Source organism: Gossypium hirsutum, chromosome A07 (assembly GCF_007990345.1).
Source record: "Gossypium hirsutum isolate 1008001.06 chromosome A07, Gossypium_hirsutum_v2.1, whole genome shotgun sequence".
Lineage (NCBI taxonomy): Eukaryota > Viridiplantae > Streptophyta > Magnoliopsida > Malvales > Malvaceae > Gossypium > Gossypium hirsutum.
In genome coordinates this window covers 21041047-21068964 of record NC_053430.1, presented here as the reverse complement: position 1 = coordinate 21068964, position 27918 = coordinate 21041047, and the positions used below count along the sequence as shown (strand labels likewise).

General features: G+C 32.7%; 1 protein-coding gene and 1 pseudogene across 2 annotated transcripts; one reads left to right on the top strand and one right to left on the bottom strand.

Annotated features, from left to right (window-relative positions):
• Window positions 1-8330: 8330 nt before the first annotated feature.
• LOC107953165 (probable CCR4-associated factor 1 homolog 9) lies at window positions 8331-9463 on the bottom strand (annotated as a pseudogene).
• A 1522-nt stretch (window positions 9464-10985) lies between these two features.
• On the top strand, window positions 10986-16835 carry LOC121232203 (uncharacterized). 2 transcript variants are annotated; one of them, XM_041117748.1, is made up of 2 exons: window positions 10986-12666; window positions 14298-16835. In XM_041117748.1, exon 1 carries the CDS (start codon window positions 11127-11129, stop codon window positions 11895-11897), a length of 771 nt encoding a protein of 256 aa, XP_040973682.1. In that variant the 5' UTR covers window positions 10986-11126; the 3' UTR covers window positions 11898-12666; window positions 14298-16835. The 2 variants fall into 2 exon arrangements, with proteins under 2 accessions (XP_040973682.1, XP_040973683.1); XM_041117749.1 differs by having other exon boundaries at window positions 10986-16437; window positions 16505-16835.
• Window positions 16836-27918: the final 11083 nt, after the last annotated feature.

Here is a 27918-nt window from a genome sequence, read left to right as displayed (position 1 = left end):
CAAAACCTATACAAATCATCATCTCATTCATAAATTGCCATTCAACCCTATCATAAGCTTTACTCATATTTAATTTCAAAGCCATAAACCATTTTTTCCCTACTTGCTTTTGACAAAAAATATGCAAAATCTCATAAGCTAAAAGAACATTATCTAAAATTAGCCTCATTGGAACATAGCACTTTGAGCCTTATCGATACACAACTTTAACACATCTTTGATCTGATTCATAATAATCTTTGTTATCAACTTGTAAAGAACATTACATAGGCTAATGGGCCTAAATTTTCTAAGATTTGTTGGATTGGGAAATTTAGGGATCAACACAATATTAGTAACATTCAACGGTTCAAGATTCATACCTTCATTAAGGATTCTTAAGCAATAGTGTGAAATGTCTTTCCCCATAATATGCCAGCATTTTTGAAAAAACAAAGTCGAAAACCCATCTTCCTCTAGAGCCTTGGTTGGCCCCATCTCTTTTAAAGCGGTGACAACCTCATCCTCCAAATAACAAGGAAAAAACCTTTGATTCATTTCATTTGAGATTAACAGTTCAACCCCTGAAAGAATATGAGTAGAATTTCTGACCCCACCCAAAGAAAAAAGATTTTGAAAAAAACTTCAAGCAATTTCCTTAATTTCTTTTTCATCTTTAGTTTCCTTTCCATTTCTCATCTCCAAAAATTGAATTAAATTCTTTTGTCTACGACCAGAAGCATAATTGTGAAAGAAAGTTGTGTTTTTGTCCCTCACTTTTAACCAATTTGCCATTGCTATTTGTTCTCAATACATTTCGTCTTTATCAATTTCCACATTTAATTGGATCTTCGTATCAATAATTTGAGCAAAATTCTCATCATCTAACCCCTATTGTACCAACTCCTCAAGTTTTTCTATCAGTTCCTTTTTGAGGCATTTCATTTTAGAATTTATCAAGCTAGCCCATTTGATCAGCCCAAATTTTAGTTGTTCAAGCCTACTTAACAGCTCACCAGAAGTTGACTCCCGTAAACATTTCATTTCTTCTTCAAACAAGTCTTTCAAAACCCACTAAGCCTCAAACTGAAACTTTCGCCTAACCAATTTATTCTATTCCTATTTAGTGCGAATAAGGAGTGGACGATGATTAGAGAAAGAATGTGGAAGATGTTGAATCATCGCATTAGGAAACATCTTGAACCATTAAGCATTGGCCACACCCCTATCTAGTCGCTTTCTGATATTTGTCATTTCCCCTTTCCCATGTAAACCACACCTTAGAATAACCAACATCCATCAACTGACAATCCTCTAAAGCTCCTCAAAAAGCTTCTATTCTCTCCTCCTCCCTCTGGCCATTCCAACTTTTTCAAACGCATACAAAATCTCGTTAAAATCCCCATACAACAACTAGGGAAGCTCCTGATTATGCTCTAGATTATACAATAGATTCCATGACTCATCTCTATTCCTCACATATGGGGACCCATAAAACCTGGTTAACCTCCACCTTAAACTCTCATCATCTTTTATTACCTCAAAATCAATGTGATTACTAGAATAACTGTTAAGACTGATTGAAACATCCTCCCTCCATGCTAGACAAAGCCCTCTTTTCAAACCCATCACCTACACATCAATACCATACAAGAAACCATCTCCTCCTAACCCTCTCCATCTTTGTTATACTCAGTTTAGTCTCCATAAAGAAGATAACTTGGGGATTATACATCTTCAGCATATGCCAAAGTCTTCTAACGGTCCGTTGACTCTTCAAACCACGGACGTTCCAATTTAATGTTTTCATTACAATCAGTTGGCTTGCCCCTTGGTAACTGCCGATACAAGGTAGTTCATCCCATCACCCTCCCTACTCTGACCATCAAAGATCCCATATTCGTCTCATTTGTTCAAACACCACCTTCTCTTCTAGCCCTCTTTTTTCCCTCACCCCTTTACTAGCTGATTCTTCTAAGTTATGATCTACAGTTGTTTGACCCCGAGACTTTGTAAATTTCCCTATGGTAGCCACTGTAGAGCGAGGTTGCCTTCCAAATTCACACTCAATATAGGATCGATACTAGTAGTAGACATTCCTTCACCCCCTTACCTTAATTCTACCTTCCAGAATTAAACCTCCCAACAGAATCTTCCTTTTTCTTCTCCACTCATTCCTCTTTAAGCCATACACTATTCATTTCCATTGGCATTTTAGAATGGGCTTGTAACAACAAATCCCACCAAATCTCAGCAACCTTAACCCCTAAAGACATTCTTGCTTGGCAAAAAGAATCTCCATGCCCTAGACGACCGCAAAAGAAAGAAAATAGCATCAATCTTTCATACTTAAAAGTAACGTAACCATAATTTCTTGGGGAAAACATAACCCTCTTTTTCCTCTTCAATGGATAACGAACATCAAAACAAACCTTAACCCGTAAGTAATTTCGAAATCCTCTTCCCAAACTAGCATTGTTGTACTCCACAAAATTTCTAAAAAAATCACCAAGTTGCCTTGCCAAAGCTTCATTACGAAATCTTGATGGGACCTCATGAATTTGAATCCAAAAATATGCAAAAATCAAAGGAACTTTCAATGGATTTTCCCCCTCTCTAGATAGCGAATCATCAAGAGATGATTATTAAAAATCCAAGGATTCCCATTAACAACACGTTCCATGTCCATTCTATGATAAAACTTGAACAAAAACCTTTTTTCTCCCAGATCTGATATCTGATCCCCTATAACCGGATGCCACAGATTTTCCATAGTACTTCTCATTGCCAAAAGGTAAATAACACTAGTTGTCACAAAACACCCCACCAAACAAAACTTAGTATCCACATCCGTAGGACCCATTTGTCCTTGCACCTACAGAATCTCATCCTCTTCATCATCTAAAGACAAATCAACCAAATCCTTTTCCATTCTCACCAGTCAAAACCACGATCAACTAAAAAGACTAAGCAAAACACCATACCAAAGCCGCCAAACCAAGAAATTACAAAACCCTAAAAATAAAAGAACATGCTTGAAATAGCAAACCAAAGACGTACCAGAGAGGGTAGACCTTTTCTTAATGGTAAATGAATAATGAATTAGGATATTGGTATAGGGCTGGGCTAAAAATAATTATGCTAATAACGTCACTGGTTCAATAAATTTGTATGGGTTTTAAGTTTATTGGCATGAGGTCTAGAGTTCGATCTCTATGTTTGTAAACTATTTTCCTTTCTTTATTGTAATGTAATTGTCTACTTCTATAAAAAAAATTGAGATTATAGTTAAAAAAATCCCCAAAGTGATTCCCCATCAAGCATGACTAGATTTTGTTACCCTCATAAAACTTGAAGAAGTCATCTAGAAACATCTCAAATCCTCAAGGAAAGGCTAACCAAACATGGAAGCTTTCACCACCCACTTACAACAAAGAACCTCTCTATAAACATCAAACGACGAGCATTCCATCAGAACAAACAACTTGGATATTAAAAATTTTACAACATAAAATCTGACATGAAATTAAAAAATAAATAACGAAAGCCTTTAGCCTCGGTAACAAATTTATTGTTTACCTTAATTGAAGTTGGAAAAACTAGAAAATAAACACCTGAGACTTTGTATGAATATGAAGCCCATCTAAGAATATGCAAATTTGTTTTTATTTACTTCCCACAAAATGTCGTAGTTAGTAAACCAATATTTCTTATACCCTCTCCACAGATAGAATAAAGAACTAAATTCACTTCTCTCATCTTTTCGTAATTTCTGCATTTTCTTGTATCTATATTTGTTTTGCATATGATAGTGGGACTAGCATTATATGTGTGTGTTAAAAAGAGAAATAGGTATGTATTAATGATATTGGAAAATTTGTTAGGATAAATTGTTATTAGGGCTGAAAGTTGTTCTTGTTTTTTTTTATTCAAATGTTAAAAATTTACGTATGATTATACCATATTAGCACCGTTCATTTTTCCATTAAAGATCAAGTTATGACTCAAAATTTGAAGGTTGAGGGCAAAAGAAACTACTCCTAGAAAAAAGAATAAGATTAGTTTATGTAAACATTTAGGGTGTATTTAGTTGGGTGGAAAAGTGGAAGGATGAAAGGAAGTAAAGGAAAAGTAGAAAGAAAATAAATTTTGAGTGTACTTGGTTGGAAAGAAAAGTGAAAGGAAAGATGATAATTTTCCATTCTAATGTATAAAAATTAATCATTCCAAATTGAAACGATGGTAGGAGAGAAAATGAAAGAGATGTGCATGTTAGTTCATAATTATACATTTTGTGAATGCTTTATTTTCTTTCATTCCATTTTTCACCCCTACCAAGCAATTGATAGAAAGAAAAAATGATTTTCTTCTCATTTTTCCATCTCTCCTACCAAGCACACTTATGGGAGACAATTTTATGTTTTCCATCCTTCTAGTTTTCTACCCCTCCAATTTTTCTTCCTTCCAATTTTCTTTCCACTCTACCCAACTAGATCTGTCCATGGGTCGGGTTAAGGTTTGGCATTGACAAAATTTTAGGCCCATTTGATAGCTTGGCCTGCTCGTATTAACTTTTTTATATAATTTTTTAAAAATATAATACATCAAAAATACTAAAAACATTAAAATAAATGTTTTTCCCAACAAATTGAAAATAATTTTTTTAAAAAATTTATACTTAAATAACTCTAACATAGGTGCAACTTAACAAGTAAATGTCTATAAAATAATAGCAAAATTAATAATAAAATAAGAGTTATACAATATCCAAACAATAACAATAAAATAGTAGCAACATAATAATAAAATGAATGAGAAAACAACAAAAAAACATATTTTTTTTTCTTTTTACAAATTTGGGCAGATTCAGGCTCAGGCAAAAAAAAAAAAAGCCTTACCTAAGGCCTGACCCAAATATTTTTTACCCAAATCTATTTTTCAAGCCTATATTTTTTCCTAAATCCTCTCACTTTTTAAGTGACCCAATCCATGGACAGGTCTATACCCAAACAAGGTTTAGGGTATTTATTATTATTATGTCAAACAATTATTATTAGAACTTCAACTTCATAATATAGCAGTGAATTAGAGTTCAAATATTAGTAGTGTGACCGTTCTTTATATTAAATTTGTAAAAAAGGAAAATTAAACTTCGTTTGGATGGGCGATTGACTGCGGTGAGGTGCGTTTAGCTTACTTTTTGTCTCATGCTACAGTATCGCTACAGTATCTAATCTCACCGCCACCGCTGTTTTTACACTAACCGCAACTAAACACACCGCCCATCCAAACTCACCCTAAGTTAAATCACTAACCATCCTAAAAACTTAACCCTACTTGAAAAAAGTTATGACTCCATTTCTTTTTCCAATTATTGACTGTCAAAAATCAAACTAAATGAATAAATAAAATCTCAAACATAATAAAGTTCATCAGCTGGTCTCTAACTACATTGCAATAAAAACCGATTAAGATTTGAATAAATGAAGAAAGATGTTAGTTACTATTCTTTTTCCTATCCTATTAGTGAAAACACCTTTTCAGTATGCCATGGCTGACAAGTTATAAAACATGATTAAGAAACATGTGAAATTATTGCCAAAAAAATGTAACATGTGAAATTAATATATTGTACTCTTGGCATAAAAAAAAAAGTTTGATCTATTGATTTTTCATTTATATTGGTACATGCGGGACCAACTTGTATGAATGCTCATCATGGGGGTTTAAAATTATTATAAAAAATTCTGATTATTTAGCATATTATTTGGTATCTTATATTATATTCTTTAATTTATTTAGTTAGAATATACTATTTTATTATTTGAATGATAGTAAAACCATAAAAAAAACATATTTTATTAAATTATCTTGCTGCTTTTTTTACTATACAGAAGTTGAAATTTATAATAATTTATTCATTTTTGTAGCAAATCAATTTCATATCTTTTTTTTAAATAAATAAATAAATTGAAATTGGGGAAAAGTAATAAATTATTAGGTTTTCTCTTTGATCAATGAGATGGAAAAGAAGAAGAATATGTTTTTCAATTTTTATTAAAACATTTTATTTGTTATGATTTAAAGGCAAATTTAATTAAAATTATAAAAAATTATAGCAAAATTGTTATAAAAGTAACATTTTTAGCATAACTCAATAGACATCTTATATGAGTAGAATAATCTAAACACGTCCTTACTCTAGTTGAAATTGAGCAAATTGATTCAAAGAATAATATACCGTCTATCAAGTCAAATTAGAGAGATATTTTGTCTCGAATATTGGAGTGGATGACTTCCAGAAGATAGAGACATAAATGTGACTAACTTAACTGATATATGGTGGATAGGACTCAAGTAGAATAAATCCTAAATATATTTATGGATTTATTCACTTGTGACGTTCATAGTGTGACTCATATATTTTGTTGTAAATGAAAGTTTAAGTTTAAATAGATAAGGAACCAAAAACTAGTATGTTGGGTATACGATTTCTGGAATATGTAGCATCATTTCACAATAGCGGAATTAATAACCCAATAAATGGTAAATGATACCTCTTGACGACATTACATGATAGATGAAAAGTAAACAAAGTCATGAGTAATTTGTTTTTGTGATAAATGATTTAATTATTATTTGATAGTAATTGACTTTTAATGAAGAAATATGTAATAGTTACCATGAGATAAAGTAGAATTATATTGGGGGAACGAATTTATCCCAAAGAGATTAAGGATATTCTATGAGCTTAATACACTTATGGCAATGTCATTGGATTAACAGTTTTTGAATAGCTTTCATAATGATATATAATAAGAGAGAACTCAGTCATTATATTTTAGTGGAATGATTCCATAACTAAATATTGTTATAATTAATAGACAAAGAGCTGGAACTAAATCATAAATTATTTGAACCTTAATTATATATGTCCAATTGGTCTCTCTATTAGCTCAAGATAATAAAAAACAAATGGCCCGTAGAACCAATGATATGAAATGAATAAAAATGAAGTAAGATAAATAGATAGTGTATACATAATATGACCTAAAAATTAATTTAAAATTTTTAAATTATTTTTAATTAATTATAATTAAATAATTAAAATTCAAACTAGGAATTATATTGATTAAGTCATTACAGATTTGTTGAATAAGACAATTAAATCAATTAAATTAAACTTGAGAATTACATTTAGATATTGAGGTCTCTTAACAATGCATTAGATCATAGAAAAGAAAAAGAAATGTCGGGGCCTACTATGTCCCAAAACTGCTAGTAGATGAGGCTCGACTTGCCATCAATAATACCGAAGGCTTTAAGAGCACCAATTTGGAAAATGGCTTCTTTGACTTCCCTCCCCGAGAATAGCTAAGAAAGAAAAGAAATGTCCTTCTAGGTGAGACAAGGGATGTTGAGTTCCCTCAAAGAAACCACAATAGTTTCCCTTCTAATAGTAACTGGGCTACAATAAAAGTTCTCAAAAAGTTAAAAAAGACATGTTGGACCGATGTAGGATCGGATCATCAACCTAGACATTGTTGGAGTCTTTGATGCCTTCGGTTCTATTTTTAGCTCTTCTATGTTTTGTAGAAAGGTGAAAGAAGTTGTGTTTTGATCTCCCGATTTATGTCACAGAAGCTTGGGTTTTTGAAGCCAATGTAGCTGCTCTTGTTCTTCAAGTAGTTTAAGGTTGGCTCTGATTTCCTTTTCCTGGTCTAAGGTGCTCGGGGTAGAGATGTCAGGTTGTGCATTCATTAAAGCACATTCTAAGTCCAACTTTCTTTTTTGTAGGTTACCGGAGATGTCCTTCCACTTGCGAAGAAAAGAACTTGTGATCTTGGTTTTGCAAACCAGATTATGGGAAGGGGATCCCACCACATTAGAAGCGATAAGGTATGGGTTGGAATGGTGTTCTTTTATTTGTAAAAACAATCATCGACCCATGATCGGAGTGAATGATGGGAAGGTTAAAGACAGACAAATTCTCATAGTGACTGAAGCAAGACTCATTTGGTAAAGGCCCTGTTGAATCCTTCCAAGACTACATCATTCTGTCCAAGCGAAAAATATCACCTTTTTTTCCAATTTGACAGTCCACTTGACAGCCTCATTGGGCAAAGGCCCTATTGACTCAATGTCACTGGCAAAATTTAAAAAAAAAAAAGGAGTTGTAATTTCTTGAGGGTGTTTCCCAAATTTAAATGCTCAATGCAAGTATCTGGTATAAAGAGGAAACCAACAACACATTCTGGGTTATTGAATAAACAATTTGGAGCAAAAGTTAGAACTTGATTAATCAAATGAATTAATTAAATTGCAATTTTTATATTTAGATAACACTATAATTTAATTAGAATTAATTTTAATTTTATAATACTTCCAATCCATACAATACACCAACATGCTTTTCCGGTCCCTCGTTCACAAAATACACGTCCCTCATTTTCTGAAACGTGTGCCAAGTCAGCAAAGAATCGGACCCGGCTTGGTGAGATTTCCCAACCGCACGGTTCACATCTAACGTTTGAGCCAGCCGGTCCAACCCACCATACAAGCTCTTGCAGAATCTCGTCATGTGCTTCACATCGTAAACTTTGTTCCCGAAAAACACCCTCAGAATTCTCGAAAACTCATCCAAGCCCTCGGGCAAGTCTCGTCGCGTTAGGATCTTAACCAGGTACCCGAAATCATATGCGCTGTGGAAGGTCACCCAACTCACTGAGTCATTGAATACGAGTCCAGAGGACATGGTCAACTCAGCGAATCGAACCGAGTCGATCCCGTTTTCCTTGTTCTTCTCAAAATCAACCCCTTGCCTCCTCAAAAGCTCGATGGAATCAGGGGCGTGAGGTCACGCTCCACATCGAAGTCGCAGAAATTGAATTGCCAAATGAACTGAGAGTCGTCGGTTCCGAGAACTGGCAGGTTACCTGAAGAATCGGAGAGAGTAAGGCCCACTTGGATCAAGTTGAGAGCATCAACGTTAGATTTGAGGATCTTGTAATGATCGGAGGGTCGGAGGAGTTGTTCATGGTAAGTCTTAGTGGGGTCCACTTTTGGTCTGAAAACAAGACCTGGAAATTCAGTGTCCATGGAAACGAAAGGGAAGTCATCAATTACCCGACTGATCAGCTCGAACTCTGATTCTAAATTATCCGACCAAACTTCCCTTATCTTCACAGATCTTAAAAACCCCATATCGTAATATCGCAAAGAAACTGAGAAAACAAAAATTGATCCTTTTTTTTTCTCCTCGAAGTTTTGATTTACGGTTTCTGATTTTGGGGAAGATGGTAGGTTATAAGAATTGAGAGACCATGTTTTGAATAAAATAAAAGGTGCAAATTTGGTTTGTTTTTAGTGGCAAATGGTTTGAATGCTTTTTGCCAATTTCACATTTTTCTGTGGGTCTGAGAGGGGACTATTTACAATGTATGTGAGGGGGTGACAGTAGGGATTTCTGTGTCAGTTGTGCGTGCGTTGCGTGCAAGTGCATGTAACTGACGTTGCGATAAGGTTCAACTTTTCGCTTCCTTTTTCCTTTGGTTAATGATAAATTTGGTCAGTAAGTTTGTTTGTTTTATTAAATTAATTTTAATTTAATTTTTGAGTTTTTTTATCATCAATTTTTTTAATATATTTTTCTAACACATTTAATAAAAGTATAGTTAAAAAGTTAATGAAGATGAGGTATAATTTTATATGTGAAATATTTGTAATGAAATATATTTTATTATTTAGATAATCTAATAAAATAATTATATAATAAAATAAAAAAATAAAATATTAAATTAAAAACAACTCTTAGTTTAAAGAAAATAAGTATAATTATCTAAAAGAATTAACTTAATAAAAAAACTTCTCATTAAACAACGTACGAAAGATTGAAATCTCTTACAAAAAAAGAAAAAATTGGAACTTTGAATTTATTCATTAAATCTATTAAAAAATAGATTAAAAAAATAAAGTTGATGGCCAAAAATATTCAAAAATATAATTAAGATCATTTTGAGAAAACATGCAAACATTAGTGACTAAATTTATCATTAAATCTTTTTCTTTTATGTTTTTACCGGTACACTCAAACCAATTTGTAATTTGATGTCTCCTTAAGCAGCTCAAAACATTTATTGATTTTAATTTTATTTTTAATGTATTATACACCTAGTTTTTGTTAATTTCATAAATAAAATTAAATTATAACACGCATGTAAAAATATATTTATAAAAATTAAATCAAACTTTAATTTAATCCATAAAATCCAGGGCTTTAGGATGTTAATGTTGGTACGTAGTCACCATTTATCCATTAAATTTGAGTTTACTTCAAATTGTTTTTAAAAATATATAAAAAAAGGTCTTAATATGATATATATTATCAAATAAAAATTCTTTTAATTAGTACTCGATGCACTCTTGACATTAATTCAATGAAAAAATTGAATATTGTTATCCCATTAGCCTAAAAGGGAAAAGGAGTAAAATTCAAATTAACCCAACTTCGAAGATAGCATGGAAAACTCTCTGAAAGCTTCCGATGGTGATGACGGTTCGCGGCTATCTGAAGATCGCAATGCCAAGAAAGTTAGGTTTAAAGATGTTTCCGATGGGGCTTCTGTGGACATGGCTGTGGACTTTGATCCACATTTGAATGCGGCAATGTCGTGGAAAGATAAACTTTTTGAGGCTGGTTCGTCTGGGACTAGTCAGGAAGTCGCGGGATTTGAGGGGGGAAGTGATGAAGATTTTATTCTGTTAGACGATGATATTATAAGGTCCACTATTAATGGCATTCCAACAATTGAGTTCTCTGATCGTGTTAAAGAAATCTTATATAAGGAGATAGAGATGACAGTAGTCTTAAGATTACTTGGCGAAATATCAGTTATAGTGTTCTTTTTAATCGAATCAGTAGCCTTTGGAGACCTATACAACCATTCCAATTAATGGGTATTGAGAATGTGTATTTTTTGGCTAAATTCCAAAACAAGGAGGATTATGACAATGTCCTTACACAGGGACCATGGATAAATTTTGGGCAATATTTGATAGTCCAGCCATGGACAAAAGATTTCTTTCCCCTTCAACCATACCCAGGTGTAGTTATGGCCTAGATCAGGTTATCTGGATTACCAGGGTTTATGTACAAAAGAAAGATTCTCGAAGCAATTGGAAGTCTGATCGGTAAGGTTGTAAAGTTTGATTTTAAGACCAATAATAGAACTAGGAACAGATTCGCTAGGATGGCTTTGTTTATCAACCTGGATAAACCTCTTATTTCTCAAATCTGTGTTAATAGAGAAATGCAACGGGTGGTTTATGAGGCCTTACCAACGGTTTGCTTTACCTGTGGAAAATACGGGCATGTGAAGGACTTGTGTTCCTTGTCAAAAGAAACATCGGACAAAGTCAGTGACAAAGTGGTGGCCGATGGTGATCCTAACAGTAAAAAGGACAAACCGGGGAAGATCTCTGAACCAGCTTTCAGACCGTGGATGTTGGTGGAGTGTAAATCCCGCCGAAGATCAGGGAATACTCGTGATTCTGGTGATATGGATGCTGGAAAAGGAAGGTTAGGCTCTCGATTTAATGCCCTTACCGTTGAAGGCGAGAAGACGGGTGGTGAAAAGGAGATGTTAACAGATTTAAGGGAACTAAATCTTCAAGCGGTGGAATCTGATGTGTCCATTCTTGATTCTAGAGAAGAAGAGTTTATTAAATCTTTGCCTTCCCCGCATATTAATAATGCTAAAAATTTGGACATTGGTTTAGGAGCTCAAAAGAAGACTTATGATTTGGACCTGGATTTGGAAGCCCAAACTAATATAACTATTTCAGAAGCTAAACGTATTGGGGAGGGAGCTCATTTGGGCTATGGTAATGACAGAATAAGGCTGAAAAGCCTCTATTAAATGATAGTACGTCGAATGGGTCTCTAGTTGGGCCATCGCCTAAAGAACACCTAAATAGATCACGTCAGCAGGCCTATCAATCTAAAGAAGTCCCTTCGATATCTATTGGTCCTATGAGTATGGGGACCACGGGCAATCACGCTAATGGAGCGGTGGAAAAGTCAAACAGGCCGTCGCCTCTTTTTATGGTCGTTAGTGACAAACAGGCCTCTCTTGTGTGGCCTAATACCGAAAAGACCTAGGTTTTTCCAAATCTTAATTGATTCCCGACTAATCAAGAACTTGGGGCTGTTTTGTTAAATGCAGGTAACTTTGAAAATGATTGTGACCCAAAATCGTAAGCTAGTAAATCGGGTGATATTAAGGCACACTTCAACCCAGCATTTGAAGGCCCAGTAAAAGTTGAGGTTCAGCTGACTGATAACATTTTGGACCATGAGAAACACTCTGCTGTCACTTTTAAAATTTTTTTTAATTCCTCTGATCAATCTAAAGGTAGTCCTTTTAAGCATATGAATGCAGGTAAAACGGATAATAAAGGTCGAAATAGTAATGAAAAATTTGGCATTACTAGAGGAGGGCGTAAAAATAGTAATGCTTTAAAAGGTTGTGGGAGTCGTTTTAAAACTTCTGAAAACTCGCGGGTTTCTTTAGCCGATTCAATGAAAGAGGTGGTGAAGCTTATATCCTCTGACCTTTTGAAGGGAGATAAAATGGAATCACCTGTTGAATGTGAACCTAGTGGAGTGATCGACTCCCGACAGTAATGGTATGGTTTCTTTTCTATTTTCTATTAATTATGAATCTCTCGATTTTTTCTTGGAATTGTCAGGGTTGCGCCAATGCCAGATTTCCTCTATTTTTTACGAGTATAATATGGAGTACAAACCCGATATTATTAGCTTGTTGAAAACCAGAGTTAATGGATCTAAGGCAGATAAAATTATTGCAAAATTAGGGTTTCAATTTTCACATCGTGTGAAGGCTATTGGCTATGTTGGAGGCATTTAGATTGGCTGGAACAAGTCTGTTAAAGTGGAGATTTTACAAAATCATCCCCAATTCATTATTATTCGGATTTGGCATAATTCTTTGTCCACTCTAATTTTGATCGGTTTCGGTTGCGGGAGTCCTAATCATCAGAAGTGAAAAGATCTTTGGCATGATTTGAAAGCTACTATTCCTGCTAGGCAAACTCCATGGATGGTGATTGGAGACTTCAATGCTATTCTTTCTTCTGATGAGAAAAATGGTGGCCTTTCAATCGGAAAGAGGTGTCCCTATTTTTGTGACTTTGTGGACTCGTCTAACCTTCATGATTTGGATTTTAGGGGACCTCCTTTTACGTGGCACAAGGGTCATCTATTTGAGAGATTGGATCGTGCTTTAGGAAATGAGGCTTGGGTAATTTTTTTTCCAAATAGCTTAGTTACTCATCTTCCGAGAATTAAATCTGATCACCGTCCTCTTCTCCTCAATTGTAGTTCTAATTTTACATTGCCTAAGGGAAGGCTCTTTTGATTCCTAGCAAGATGGGTTGAACATCCTGACTTTGGAAATCTTGTGAGAAATCAATGGGTCTTTCAAGAGAACATGTCTGCTTCTTTAGATAAATTTACCGGGAATCTCAAATAGTGGAATAAGAACACTTATGGTCATATTACTACTCGTAAGAGGAACCTGATTCACCAGTTGTCTACCGTTCAGAAGAAAATAAACTTTTTAGGTTCTTCTCATTTAGCTCATGTTGAAATGAAAATAAGAAACGAGTTGGAAAATGTGTTACACCATAAGGAACTTCTCTGCAAATAAAAGGCTCCTTGTGACTGGCTTCATCTGGGGGATAAAAATACTAAGTTTTTTCATGCTCGCACTTTGCAGAGGCGGAAAAATAATCGTATTTCTACCATTCGTGACTCTCTTGGTGATTGGTTATTTGACCCTAAGGTTGTTGAATTGGAAGCTTTTAATTTTTTCCAAAAATTATATAGAGAAAATCCTGGTCCCATGGGATCCTTGCCTCCTAGCAGGTTCCCTAAACTTGCTTCTACTGATAGTGATTTTTTAGGAAGAATGGTCACTGATGAGGAAATTAAGAGAGCTATGTTTGACATAACTCCCTTAAAAGCTCCGGGTAGCGACAGTTTTCATGTTATCTTCTTTCAGAAACAGTGGGATACGGTAGGGCCAGCTATTTATGACTGGGTAAAAATGGTTTTCAACGGTGGGGTTATTGATGCTGGGCTTAATAATACCCTGCTTGTCATTATTTCCAAGATTTAGAATCCTGAGGAGTTTGCTCAGTTCCGCCCTATAAGTCTTTGCTCTGTCCTCTACAACCTGGTAATGAAGGTAATAGCTAACTGTTTTAAGATTATATTTCCCAAAATTATTGCGCAGGAACAGGCGGGGTTTATTGCTGGACGTAATATTACCGATAATATTGTCATTGCACAAGAGGTGATTCATTCGATGAAGAGCTGCAAGAGTCAGAAGTGGATGGTGATAAAAATTGATTTGGAAAAAGCATATGACCGAGTGCGATGGGATTTTATTGATGCTTTTCTTCAAGTGGCAGGTATCCCTAATTATCTCTCAAATGTTATTATCTCTGCCATTTCTAACTCTACCATGTAGGTTTTGTGGAATGGTGTTCCTACGGCCAAATTTAGACCTGTTAGGGGGATTAGACAAGGTTGTCCTCTTTCTCTATACCTTTTTGTACTCTGTATGGAATGGTTAGGGCATTCTATTAGGTCGGCTTTATCCAAAGGAAGCTAGAAACCTATAAGGCTGTCTCGCTCGAGGCCAGATCTTTCACATCTCTTTTTTGCCGATGACCTTGTGATTTTTTGTAAAGCAGATGAACATGGGAAGATTTTAAAAGAAATTCTGAATGATTTTTGTGAGCTCTCAGGACATAAGGTTAATCCTAGGAAAACTAATATATTTTCTTCTCCAAAGGTGTTGAAGAATCCTTGGCTAATCAGCTAAGCAATTTGCTCAGTTTTCAAAAGGTGAATGATCTTGGACGGTATCTCGAAGTTTCTCTTTTCCATAAGAGAGTCACCAATAGCACCATTCATTTTGTGATTGAGAAAGTCCTCAAGAAGCTTCAAAGTTGGGATGCTCGTCAACTTTCTTTTGCCGAACGAGTTACTTTAGCGTAGTCTGTTCTTCTAGCCATTCCTAGTTATTTCATGCAATCTATGATGATTCCTAGGCAGATTTGTGAGGAGATTGAATGCCTAGTCAGGCGTTTTATTTGGGGGACCTCCGATGGCAAGAAAAAGATCTCTCTAGTTAGTTGGGACTCTATATCCAACCCAAGTGGTGTGGAGGTCTTGGCATGAGACAGTTACGGGACCAGAACATTGCTTTCTTGCTTAAACTTGGGTTCAAATTGGTTACAGATGATGAAGCTCTCTGGGTTCGTGTGCTCAGGTCTAAATATAGGATGAAGGATTTTCTACCGGCTAATATAGCAAAGGCGGAAAGTTCTTTTCTTTGGAAGTCGCTATCAAAAGTGTGGACCCTGTTACTTGGTAATCTAGTATGGCCTGTTGGTGATGGTAATAAAATTCGCTGTTGGAAGAATATGTGGATTCCTAGTTTTGGACCTTTGATTAATTACTTACCTCCTTATGCTAATATTAATTCTAATTGTTTGCTTAGTGACTTGATTACAGGAGATGGTAGTTGGAATCTTAATTTTTTGCAGACTTTGTTACTAGAGGACATTATTTCCTACATTATAGGCATTCCTCCTCCTCATCCAGCTGAAGGATCGGATAGGCTGTCTTGGCGACATACTTCATCTGGAGCTTTTTCTGTTAGAACCGCTCACAAAATGCTAAAGGAGAATTCTTGAAACTCTGGGGATGAGTTATGGAAGAAAGTGTGGAAGATTCCAGGTCTACAAAGAGTCCGTTTCTTCTTTTGGACTGTGCTTAAACAGAGATTACTTACTAATGTGGAAAGAGTGAGGTGTGGTTTAGCGGTTGATGCCTCTTGTTCGATTTGTGGATATGCCTTTAAAGACATTCTGCACAACATTTGAGATTGTACTATGGCTAAGAAAGTCTGGAAACAGGTTATTTCGAGAAACCAACAATCTCTGTTTTTCTCTAACCCTTTGTACGAATGGATTGCTTTAAATCTACAGGATACTTCGACGCTCCTTGGTGGGGAAATCAGCTGGGCTTGCCTTTTTGAATTATTAGCTTGGCGTCTATGGAAGAATCACAATCTATTCATTTTTCAAAGGAAGTCATGGAGTTCAAGCGAAATCATTAAAGTCTCCATGTGCTGGGCTAAACATGCGAGTTAGGTTTCTAGAAGTAGCCTGAGTGATATTATTTTTACATTCCAAGGGGAGCCTACACCTAAGGATTGGATCTTTCTTAATACTGATGGCGCCGTGTCAAGAACATCCGGAAAAGCAGCTGTGGAGGAGTGGTACGGGATAGTACTGGTAATTGGATGATGGGCTACAACCGATTCCTAGGGACTTGCTCGATTTTCGAAGCAGAATTATGAGGTATTCTGGATGGCTTAAAGCTCATTCAACGTAGAGGTCATAATAACGTAATTATTCATTCTGATAGTTTAAAGGTTGTCAAAGCTATTCATGAATGTGGTTCGAAGGGTTCAACCTCTGCTATGATTAGAAGAATACACCGAATTTTGTCTCAAGAGAGCCAATGGATTTTAAGACATATTTCTAGAGAGAACAATTACTATGCTGATTACCTTGCTAAATTGGCTTTTGAAAGAGAGGAGGATTTACACTTGTTTGAGTCTCCCCCAGATGAAGTGTTAGATTCCCTTAAGTCAGATAAAGAGAGGCTTTTTGCACCTCTCGATTTTTCCTTGTAATTTAACTTTCTTATGTTTCTTTTTCACAAAAAAAAAAAAAGGGAAAAGGAGTATCCACTATCCAATCAACTATTTTATCTTATTGGTTTTTAATATCACATGCATTCTATATGATTTTACGTATTTAATATTTAATAATGATATTTTTAATTACGGTAATTAATGTAATATAATATTTTTATTTAGATTATTAAACATAATTAAAATATATTAACTTATCAATTCAAATATTTTAATAGAAAATTTTTAAATCATAATTAAATATTTATAACATATTCAACATAAAATATAGTTTTATTTTATATAATTAATATAAAGTAACATGATTCAAAATAAAGAATAAATTTTAAAACTATACATGAACTTTGGTACCTAATGTATAATTTTGAACATGAGATTTTGATTTGATCTAATTTTCACAAATTATTAATATAATTATTGATATAGCTTCATTTTATGTTTATAATTACATACACAAATAATTATATTTATTAAATATAAAAATAATTTGATTTTTTCATTTCTTTAAATGTGTATAATTGAATCAAAAGGAAAGTTTCATGTATATATTTGAATCATAATTAAAATTTCATGTGTATAATTGCATCAAATCAAAATTCATGTATCAAATTCCCATTAAATCAAAAGTTCATATATAATTTTGAGATCTGTCCCTTCAAAATAATAACTAATTAACATAACTAATTCTAATATTAATTAAATGATAATTAAAATGTTTGGATTTTTTATTTAAGGAATAACTTTATTTTACATAAAACAAAATTTTAAATTAGCGCAATTTTTAACTCATAATTATAAATTAAATTATAATATTTTTAAAAATGTAATTATTACTTTTATTAAATTATAATTATAATTATAATAACTTCTATTCCACTTGAAATTTTTTATTTCTAAATGTAAATTTCTTATTAATAGATTATAGATATAGATATATAAATAAAAATATATAGAAATCTAAAGTTGGATATGAGAAAATTATGTGTATTCTCATCCATAGGATTCATTGCCATCTTTCCTTCTTTTTCTTCTCCTTTTTAATATAAAAATAAAAGAATCCATGGATCTTGGATCTACCAAATTATATAATCCTCGGCATAGTTCTATCAATTAAAAGAATGTGCTCATATAAAAAGGCTTACGGCTAAAATAGCTTTTCAACTTTGCCAAAATTCAATTAAGATATATCTAACCTTTTAAATTCTCAAATTACGTCAACGAGTTATTTAATTAATATTTTTTGTTTTTATCTTACATCACTAGCGTAAATGTTTACGATTGGTGAGTCAACTGTTTTATTGTTGATGTAGTGGTATACACCAGTTGCTAGTAGACTTGTTTATAGGTCGGGTTATTCATTCAAAACTTGTTTAAAATTTGAGAGGGTTTGAGTAAAAATATTAGACCCTGAAAAATAGGTTAGGTAAAAAGATTAGGTTCATTTAAAATATTGGTCAAACTCGAGTTTTAACATTTAAGGCCCAACCCCAACCTATTTTTTGTAAGTTCGTAACATTTTACATTGTATTATTTTATATATTATGTAATTTATAATACACAAAATTTCAATGTATAATAATATATAATACTACTATAATTGTAATAACCATATTTTATCCGAGTCAAACTCGGATTGAATTTTAATATTAATATTTTCTAAATGATTTTTCTAAAGTCCCATGATGCCACTTATAAAATATATACATAATTATTTTCGTGTTATTAGATTGTATTGTGTATAATATATTAAGCGATGTGTTCAATATACTTATATAAATGCCTTGAAATTTCATGTTATGTTTTAATAGGCTTGTGATGTAAATTTTCATTTTCTTCCACCGTGTCATATTCTTCACATTTTTTATTTGCATTTAGTTGTCCTTAAAATTATTTAAAACAACTTTATAAGTATGACAACAATGCTAAGATGCTGATAATTTAGGGAGCCTTCAGAGCACTTAATAATTATTTATCGTAAAAAAATATTTTTTTCAAGATTGAAATGAGATTTTTTAAAAGTATTTAATTATGGAATTTTACTAAATTTTATACATAAATTTTTATTTTTTTATAAATTTTATACATAAATTTTTATTTTATCCAATCCTATACATAAATTTTTATTTTTTTATAAATTTTATACATAAATTTTTATTTTATCCAATCCTCACAAATTATTAACACAGTTATTGATATATCATCATTTTATGTTTTTATATTACATACATAAGTAATTATAATTATTCAATATAAAAAATAAATTGATGTATTTACTTTTTCAAATAGGTATGATTGAATCAAAATCAAAGTTTTATGTGTACATTTAAACCACGATCAAAATTTCATGCGCATAACTACACCAAAATAAAGTTCATATATCAAATTACACATTAAATTAAAATTTATGTATAATTTTAAGATTTTCTCTAATTTATAAATAAAACTTAAAAATTATATATGAATTTTCGACCAGATATTGATTTAATGGTAAGGAGGTGATTCAAAGAACTTTCAGGTTGCATTTGATTTGGCCTAAATTAAAATATATTTTAGTATTTCGATAGTGTTGCAATATTTTATTTTGATCTTATTTTAGTTATTAAGTTGATAATATTATAATATTTGATTGTGATGGTAGTTATTTGGATTGCATTGTTTTTAATTGAGATAAACTTAATGTCACATAGTTAAATTTTTTAAAAATATTTATTTAAATATGATTACAATGTGCGATAAACCATTAAATATTTATAAAAAAAATTTGAATGTGATTAATAACGAAGAAAAGTAATAGAAAAGGCCAACTTTTATCATTTTCTTTAACAAATATTCATTTCATAAAGAAGGAAGGATTACAACTTAACGAGGATCAGGTGTTTAGTACAAATAAAGGCTCATTTTTGAAATTATTTATGGAACTGAGCCGTTTTAAAAAATAATAACGGATATGGACCGAAAACTTAAAGACGTCGACGCGTTTTCAGGGAAAAATCTAAAAAATTTCAGAAAAACACTTTCATGTTAGCACTTTTTTCCTTGTGTCAGGTAAAAGCACGCTGACGTGGATGCGTTTTAGTAAAAAATGCTAACGAGGACACACTTTTGGCCGTGTAATCCCCCAACGATCAGGAAAAAAAAGAGTATAAAATCCCCCAACCCATTTTTTCACATCAATTTTATTATCCTTCCAAATTTCTCTCTAAATTTCTCAAAAAAACTCTCAAAGCTCTCTAAATTTTTTTTGTCTTAATTAGTATTTTTTTTATAATTTCTAAGAAATTTGATCGTGTTAGCAATGGCCTAACAATTAATTCGTTTCGATGATAAACATATCTCCATCGACCAAATGTAAATTGTAAGGGTTAATTTTATTTTTTTAACTAATTTTTATAATTTAATTAATATTTTTATAATTTTTTTATAATAGCTAGTAGATCGAGTGTTATAATGTTTTATTCGTAATCTACTTGATCCTCCATCACCGTTGATTGAAAATTACTTGAGTGAAGCAGGTTTTTGGCACGTGACCAATATAGGCTGGAGGTGCAAGTTGGACCCAAAACTCATCAACGCATTTGTGGAGAGGTGGAGACTCGAAATGCACACATTTCATCTTCCATGTGGGGAGTGTACCATCACTTTGGAGGATGTGCAGTTACAATTGGGGTTACCAGTGGATGGGCCCGTACTCACTAGGTTCACTCAATTTGTTGATTGGGGAGCCATATGTTACGATCTTTTGGGTGTGATTCCGAATATTATTTACGGAGGTCAGATCGATATGGGCTGATTACGAGAGACATTCACGGTGCTGGGGAATGATTCTACTAAAGTACAAAGAGTACGATACGTTCAGACATATATCTTTAAAATCCTCAGAGGTTATTTGATGACAGACAAGTCACGAAACCTCATACATTCAAGGTGGCTGCTAAAACTCATCGATTTTATAGCAACTGGCGAACTCAGTTGAGGGTCTGTCGTGTTGGCGACATTGTACCGGGAGATGTGTCGAGCGACGCAACCAAATAAAATCAAAATCGGAGGTTGCCTCTCACTGCTACAATCATGGGCTTGGTTTCGCTTTCCATTTTTACGTCATTGAGTGGACCACCAGTATACATTCTCACTCGTAATAAGGTAAAATTTATATTAGATTTTACAATTATTAATTAGATTTAAAATAAATATTATACTAAAATTTTATTTTAATAGGTGGAACCATTCTCCGAGTTACGGGGAAATACCTACCGCTCTTGAAGATATACGGCTTCTATTGGACCAACGGTCGAAAATACATGTTAGTATTTATTTCATTTTGAACTATATATACATAACATAGTTGATTTCGTATTTAGTATTTCATATTATGTATGTAACTAATATTTTTATCACGTTCATATAGTTTTAATAGACACCATACAAGGATCCAACAATTTGGATAGTAATTCTGGATGAATTCCTACAGAATCTGAACATCTGACACGTTAGGGTCTCATTGGTCAGCTACGCTATTGTCGAGATGCGCTAGACGGATAGAGTGTTGCTGCAATTCGGATTCCGACAACCGATTCTCGTGGCACCTGAGGTGCTCGATGATGAGCACAAAAGTAACTTACGGCAATCGAATGCGCATTGACCGCTCTTCCACTCGAAATATATCGAAATGTGGGAAAATCAGTATGATAATATACGTACTTGCGAACCGATTATCTTTTTGGAGTTAGCCTACAATCCAGATTACATGTCATGGTTTAGGATTCATGGTAAACCATATTTGCTCTTGGAAAAGGAGAGGCGTCGACAAATCCGTGTTGAAAGGAAACAACAGAGCCCTTTAAACCTAAGGACAATGGATGGTTAGGCAGGCCCATCAATAGCTCCCACGCAATCACCAGCCTCAATGGAGTAAGTGACGATGCCCACACCACAATTCCTCCAGATTATGCAATGTGCGTATCCTAACCCTTATGTGTATTCTTTTTCCACTCATATGCCAAGTTAGAATGTATGGCTTGGTGCATCTCATTACCGATGACTCCGAGTCAACCGAAAATATATAGGTCATCGTCACAGGAGGGACCGCACGAGACACCATCGGGGAGCTCAACTCATTTTCGATCCCCATCGCCTTATGGGATTCAAGCTAGTTACATTCATTTGCCGTGGGTGATGCAAACACCTCTGCGATCTTTGTTCTATTAAGATGGGTCATCTTCCTAACACTCATAACCAGAAGCTGATCTAGAACAACCACAACCCCGGTCGAAAGCTGAACCAAGAAGGAATCCAGAGCATAACCGTCAACCATCCCCATGTGGCACTGATTCTGACTGGCATATGCATTGATTTATTTTTGAATTTTTTTTGTACAAATTGTTTTTATATTGTTTCATTTAATAAAATAAAAGTTCTTTTGAATATTTTTGTAAAAATTATTTTAATATTGTTTCATTTAATAAAATAGAAGTTCTTTTGAATATTTTTGTACAAATATATTACTGACTATGCATCCTACTTAGAGCGTTTTTTTCAAAAAAAAATCTATCTTTTCAAAATAATTTTTTCAAAACACATCATGTCAATTTTATTTTTTCAGAACCCATATTATCAAAATCATTTTTCCCAGAACAATAATTAGCAATTAAAAAAAACAAACCCTAAAACCCTAAACAATTTAAAGCCTAATACCCTAATTTAATTTTTCCTAATCAAACCTAAAAGCAATTATCGTATTATGGTTGTAGCGACGTAAAGATTTTGCTTTCGATCGCTAATTGGGGTGTTTGATTGAAAGTTTAAAGATCGAGGTTTGATTTTAAAAAGGGAGTCGCCACCGATCTTTTTTCTAGGTGTGATCGGACACCTAATAAATCATCCTTTTTTTTTGAAAAGAAGACTTATTCTTGAACAAAAATGAAGGCTGAATTTGGGTCTACGTGAAAATCCAGAGAAAAATAGGGTTTGGGAGTCGGTTACGAGCGAGGAAGGCATTAGCACCCTCGCGACGCCCAAAATTGGTATCTTGTTAAACATATGTTGTCTTGGTTTTCAAAAATACGAGTTCAATGTAAGATTTAATCGTGATCCGATTGAAAAGGCGAGAAATTTTAAATTTGATTTGTTAGAAGGGTGTTCCGTTTTCAACACGAGCCGATATGATTCACCCAACATAGCGATGAAATCAACGACATAGTGTTAAACCGATACGTTGCCTCATGTATTGAAATTAATTAGAAAACAAGAATAAGATTTTCGACGTAATGCAAAGCAAAATTGATATGGAATAAAAATAAATAAATGGAAGAGCTAGAAATATATTGAAGCAAATAATAAATGTGACAATTATATTAAAAACGATAAAGATGTATGCGATATTAAACGTAATACTAGAATTAAACATAAAAGGGAAACAATGAATGTACAGGTATACACATATAATAATGGTTAATATGATTATGAAAACATGATATTAAAAATATTAATGATGCTATATATACGTATATAATACGGTGTTAAAATACATACATCATATAGATATTAAAAATATATACATAAGATAGTACAAAAACATTAAAACGTATATATACATGACGTACATAATATGGTAAAAAATCTATGTAATATAGTGTTGAGAATATATACATGAAATGTATAAAGATATAATATTAAAAAGATACATATACGTAATATATATATATAATAAAAACATGTATATATATTATAGTACTAAAATATTCACATAGTATACGCCTATTAGAAATAATAATAATGTTACAAAAACAGCTATTAATATTACATAAATATACACACATATACATATATATATATTTAAAAAATTACGTAATAATAATAAAATGCGTACATACTATATATATACATATAATATAGTTATTAAGAAAATACATACAATATATAATATCAAGAATATATATAACAATATGGTATTAAAAAATATAGTATTGTAAAAACATAATATATACATATAAGTATTGATTTTTTTTAAAAAAATAATACTAACAATAGTAATAATAAAATACTAATAAATGATAGATATAGTAATAATAAAAACGTATAAACGACAATATGTACGAGGGAAAATAAAAATAATAAAAGAAAATTAGTAACGCTATGTATACGTAAACATAATATTAAAAATACTAATAGTGCTATATATATATTAAAGTATGTGTAATGATAAGAGCGAAAAGTGTATACATAGTAATACTAAAATACATAAGTAATATATACCTACATAATATATAAAATGAACATATACAAGATACATTATAAATACTAATAACATAAAAATTATATACATTAATAATACTACACAAATATATACATATATTTTAAAATAAATACATAATAATATTAAAATAAAATAATAAGTATAATAATAAATATAAGGATATATGAAAATAATACTATTTATAAATATATATATACGTATAATAAAATACATATACTAATATTAATAATAAATGTAATAGGAATAAAAATAAATAAAATAATAGTATATATATGATGTGGTATTAAAAAGAGATATATATATATATATATATATGTAATAGTATTCAAGAAGATATGAAAAATAAAAATATACAAATAATATGGTATTAGAGGTATATACATAATATACATGAAAACATAATATAGCATTAGAAATACATATATATAATATAGAATAAAAAATATACATATAGCACATGTTAAAAGAATATACACACAAGTATACGTATATATATGTACTAAAACATATATGTAATAATATTATTTAAAGAAATACATATTAGAAATGTCTATACGTAATATGGGATTTAAAAGTATATATACATAAATAATAATAATAAGTAATGAATAAATATAATGAAAATAGTAAATATAAAAGTAAAAAGAAAAAAAAGAGAAAATATAATATATAAACAAAAACTAAGTATAATAATGATATAAAGAAAATAAAATAATAATATGTTAAAATAAATAATAAATATAATAATGTAAAATAGTAAAAAGTATGTCTATATGTATATAATAATAATAATAATAATAATACCAATAACAATAAATAATAGAAAGTATAATAATAGAAAATATAAAAATTAATTAATTTAATAGTAAAGGAATGAAAATAAACTAAAAGGTCTAAAATTGAATAAAAAACAAAGTTTTGGGGTTGATTTGAAATAAAAATAAAAAGAAAGGGATGAAATTATCACATGCATGCAACCTGAAGGGACCAAAAACACAATAAATCCCCTGGTCAAAACGCAGCGCAGCACGGGGGACCAAATTGCAAAACACAACGTATTTTGGGCCAAATTAAAATAACTAAAAACTTAATTGTAAAAATATAAAAATGCAGAAGGGCCAAAAGCGCAATTAGCCCTTCCGCTATAAAAACATGTGGATCCTAGCGGGTCGAGTCGGATCAATCCGACCCAGGGCCAAACGACGTCGTTTTATGCCCTGGGTCTTTAATGCAAAACGGCGCCGTTTTCGATCAGTATAAATAAACTAAAAATCAGAAAAAAAATCATTTGGAACCAAGGTCAGGTAAAAAAAAGAGAGAGGGAGGGCTGAGCGATTTCCGGCCATAGGCCGGTCACCAGTCCGGTCGTCGGACCGTCGTCGACGCCGGCGCCGGCCATTGCATGCGGTGGCCGAAATCCCAAAAGGTAAGTTTTTTTTTTGTTTTTTTAAAAGTGTTTTTAATATATATATGTGTGAAAATGGACCCGAAAACAGAAGCTGAAATGAAATTAAAATTACCTTAGGTTTTTTATGTCGGTATTTTGGTTGCTCCGATTGGTGTTATTCTTGTATTTTTTCTTATATTTTCCCAAATCACTGCTTGTGTATATGTTGAAATCTAATTTTTTGTATTGATCAAAAAAAGCCGAACCCTTACAATGAGAAATTCGACTGGCTTTATAGCCACTACATTGTCATTTTCTATTGTTTTCTGTCTTGTCTTCTTTATTGGTTGCAGTTGTTGAGGATAGATGGTGGACATGACCTTGGGCGGTGGCCGCAGCGTCAGAGGCGTCAGAGGGCAGGTGGCTGGTGGCCAGTGGAGTTGGTTCGGCGCCGCAGTAAGTGCAAGTGGCTAGGGTTAGGTATTTTTCTGTTTTAGGTTTGGGGTTTCAATTGGGTTTGTGCTAGTGTTGGGCTTTAAGTGTTTAGGTTAGTTTAGGCATTAGTTGGGCTAATGTAATTGGGTTTTGGGGTTTAATGTAAAATGGGTTTGGGGGTTTAATGTAAATGGATTTTAGGGTTTATGTAAATGGGCCAAAGTTGTCCTTCAACAATGGTGGACCTGTCCAACCAACTCACACCATGAAGTGGTCGTATGCCACTTTTAGTAATGTGAAAATATAGCTAAAAATATAAAGATACAGTGGAACTGCTAATACGAACTTCTTTCACTTCAAAACCATGTCCCAATTACAAATGCAAATGCAAATGGTATTATGCATACATATATACATAATTGAACATTTTTATATTCAATTACGAATAGTTCTCAAACATATTTATAACCGACACTAATTAGCCGGATCGTCGACATATGTAAATTCTATTTAACACTTCCAATTAGTCTCATATTACAAAATTATTATAACAAGTTATCAATGAAGAAAACATAAATGAATTCATGAGAAATAATTTTGAGTGTGACATTAAAAACAATTAGTCCACATATAATACAAAGATAACTTGTAAATAAAAATGGGGAAACAACATTACTAATGACTAAACAACCTAATGCAGGATCTAAAGTGGTAAAGAATTGAATGCATGAAAAATCTTTTTCTTGATAATCGTAAATGGGTATTGTTGCGCGGAAGCGTGTGAAAGAGTAAAATTATTGTACTAAAAAATTACACTAAGTTCAATTCCCAGGAAAGAGAGGTGAATCACGAGGATCACTTAAGTACCAAGTCTTTCCTAGCCAGAATATCTCTCTATCGTAATTTAATAGCACAATAAATCGCTGTAATCATATTCACAAAATATGAAAAATAAATAGTAAAGAACACCAGAATTTAACGAGGTTCGGCAAATCTTGCCTACGTCCCCGAGCACTACCAAATATATTTCACTCCAAAATACAAGTGAAACTTTACAAATAGGGAGAGAGAACAATGCCTTAAGTAGAGAATGGCAAATGTGGGATGATTAGAATGAGCAATGGTTGGCCTATTTATAGTTGAGGTTCAAGGGCCATCTTGCAAAGTCCCTATTCACTTAGGGACCAAAAATTGCTATTATTCCATGCCCAACACTAAATAAATATTTGGTGCCCATAACTTTGACCTTTCCAAGGTATGGGTAGGTATGGGAAATGTATGGGCAAGGTATGGGCAAGGAATGGGTATATTCTAATAATCTCCACCTTGAAGATTTGATTAGGATAATCTTATCTTCACACAATTCTTTCTGCCTTTGACAACAATACTTGATAGTGCCTTCTTCAACTGTTAAACTTGCAAGATATTGATCAAGTTCAAACAATGTTCGAACTTGATTGCTGTTACCACTTTGGTCATCATATCTGCGGGATTATCTGCAATCTTGATCTTCTGAAGACAAATTTTTCCCTCTTCAATAATTTCCCGCACAAAATGGAATCGTACGTCGATATGCTTTGTACGTGCATGATAGACTTGATTCTTTGCTAAATGAATAGCACTTTGACTATCACAATACATGTTAATATGCTCCTGAACCAAACCCAAGGTTTTAGCCATACCTTGTAACCAAATAGCCTCTTTTACAACCTCTGTTACAGCCATGTACTCGGCTTCTGTGGTTGACAACGCAACTGTAGACTGTAATGTAGACTTCCAACTTATTGGTCCTCCAGCAAGTGTAAACACATAACCGGTGGTTGATCTTCGCTTGTCCAAATCACCGGCATAGTCAGAATCAACGTACCCAATAACACCTTTACCAAGTGTATTATCCTGCTTGAACAGTAATCCAACATCTACGGTCTTCTGAATATACCGTAGAATCCATTTCACAGCTTGCCAATGTCCTTTTCCAGGATTATGCATATACCTGCTCACTATACTAACTGCCTGTGAAATGTCGGGTCTTGTACACACCATTGCAT

Excerpts from the sequence above, each read along its gene's own strand:
- LOC121232203 (XM_041117748.1), top strand. The coding sequence starts at position 11,127 with ATGTACAAAAGAAAGATTCTCGAAGCAATTGGAAGTCTGATCGGTAAG.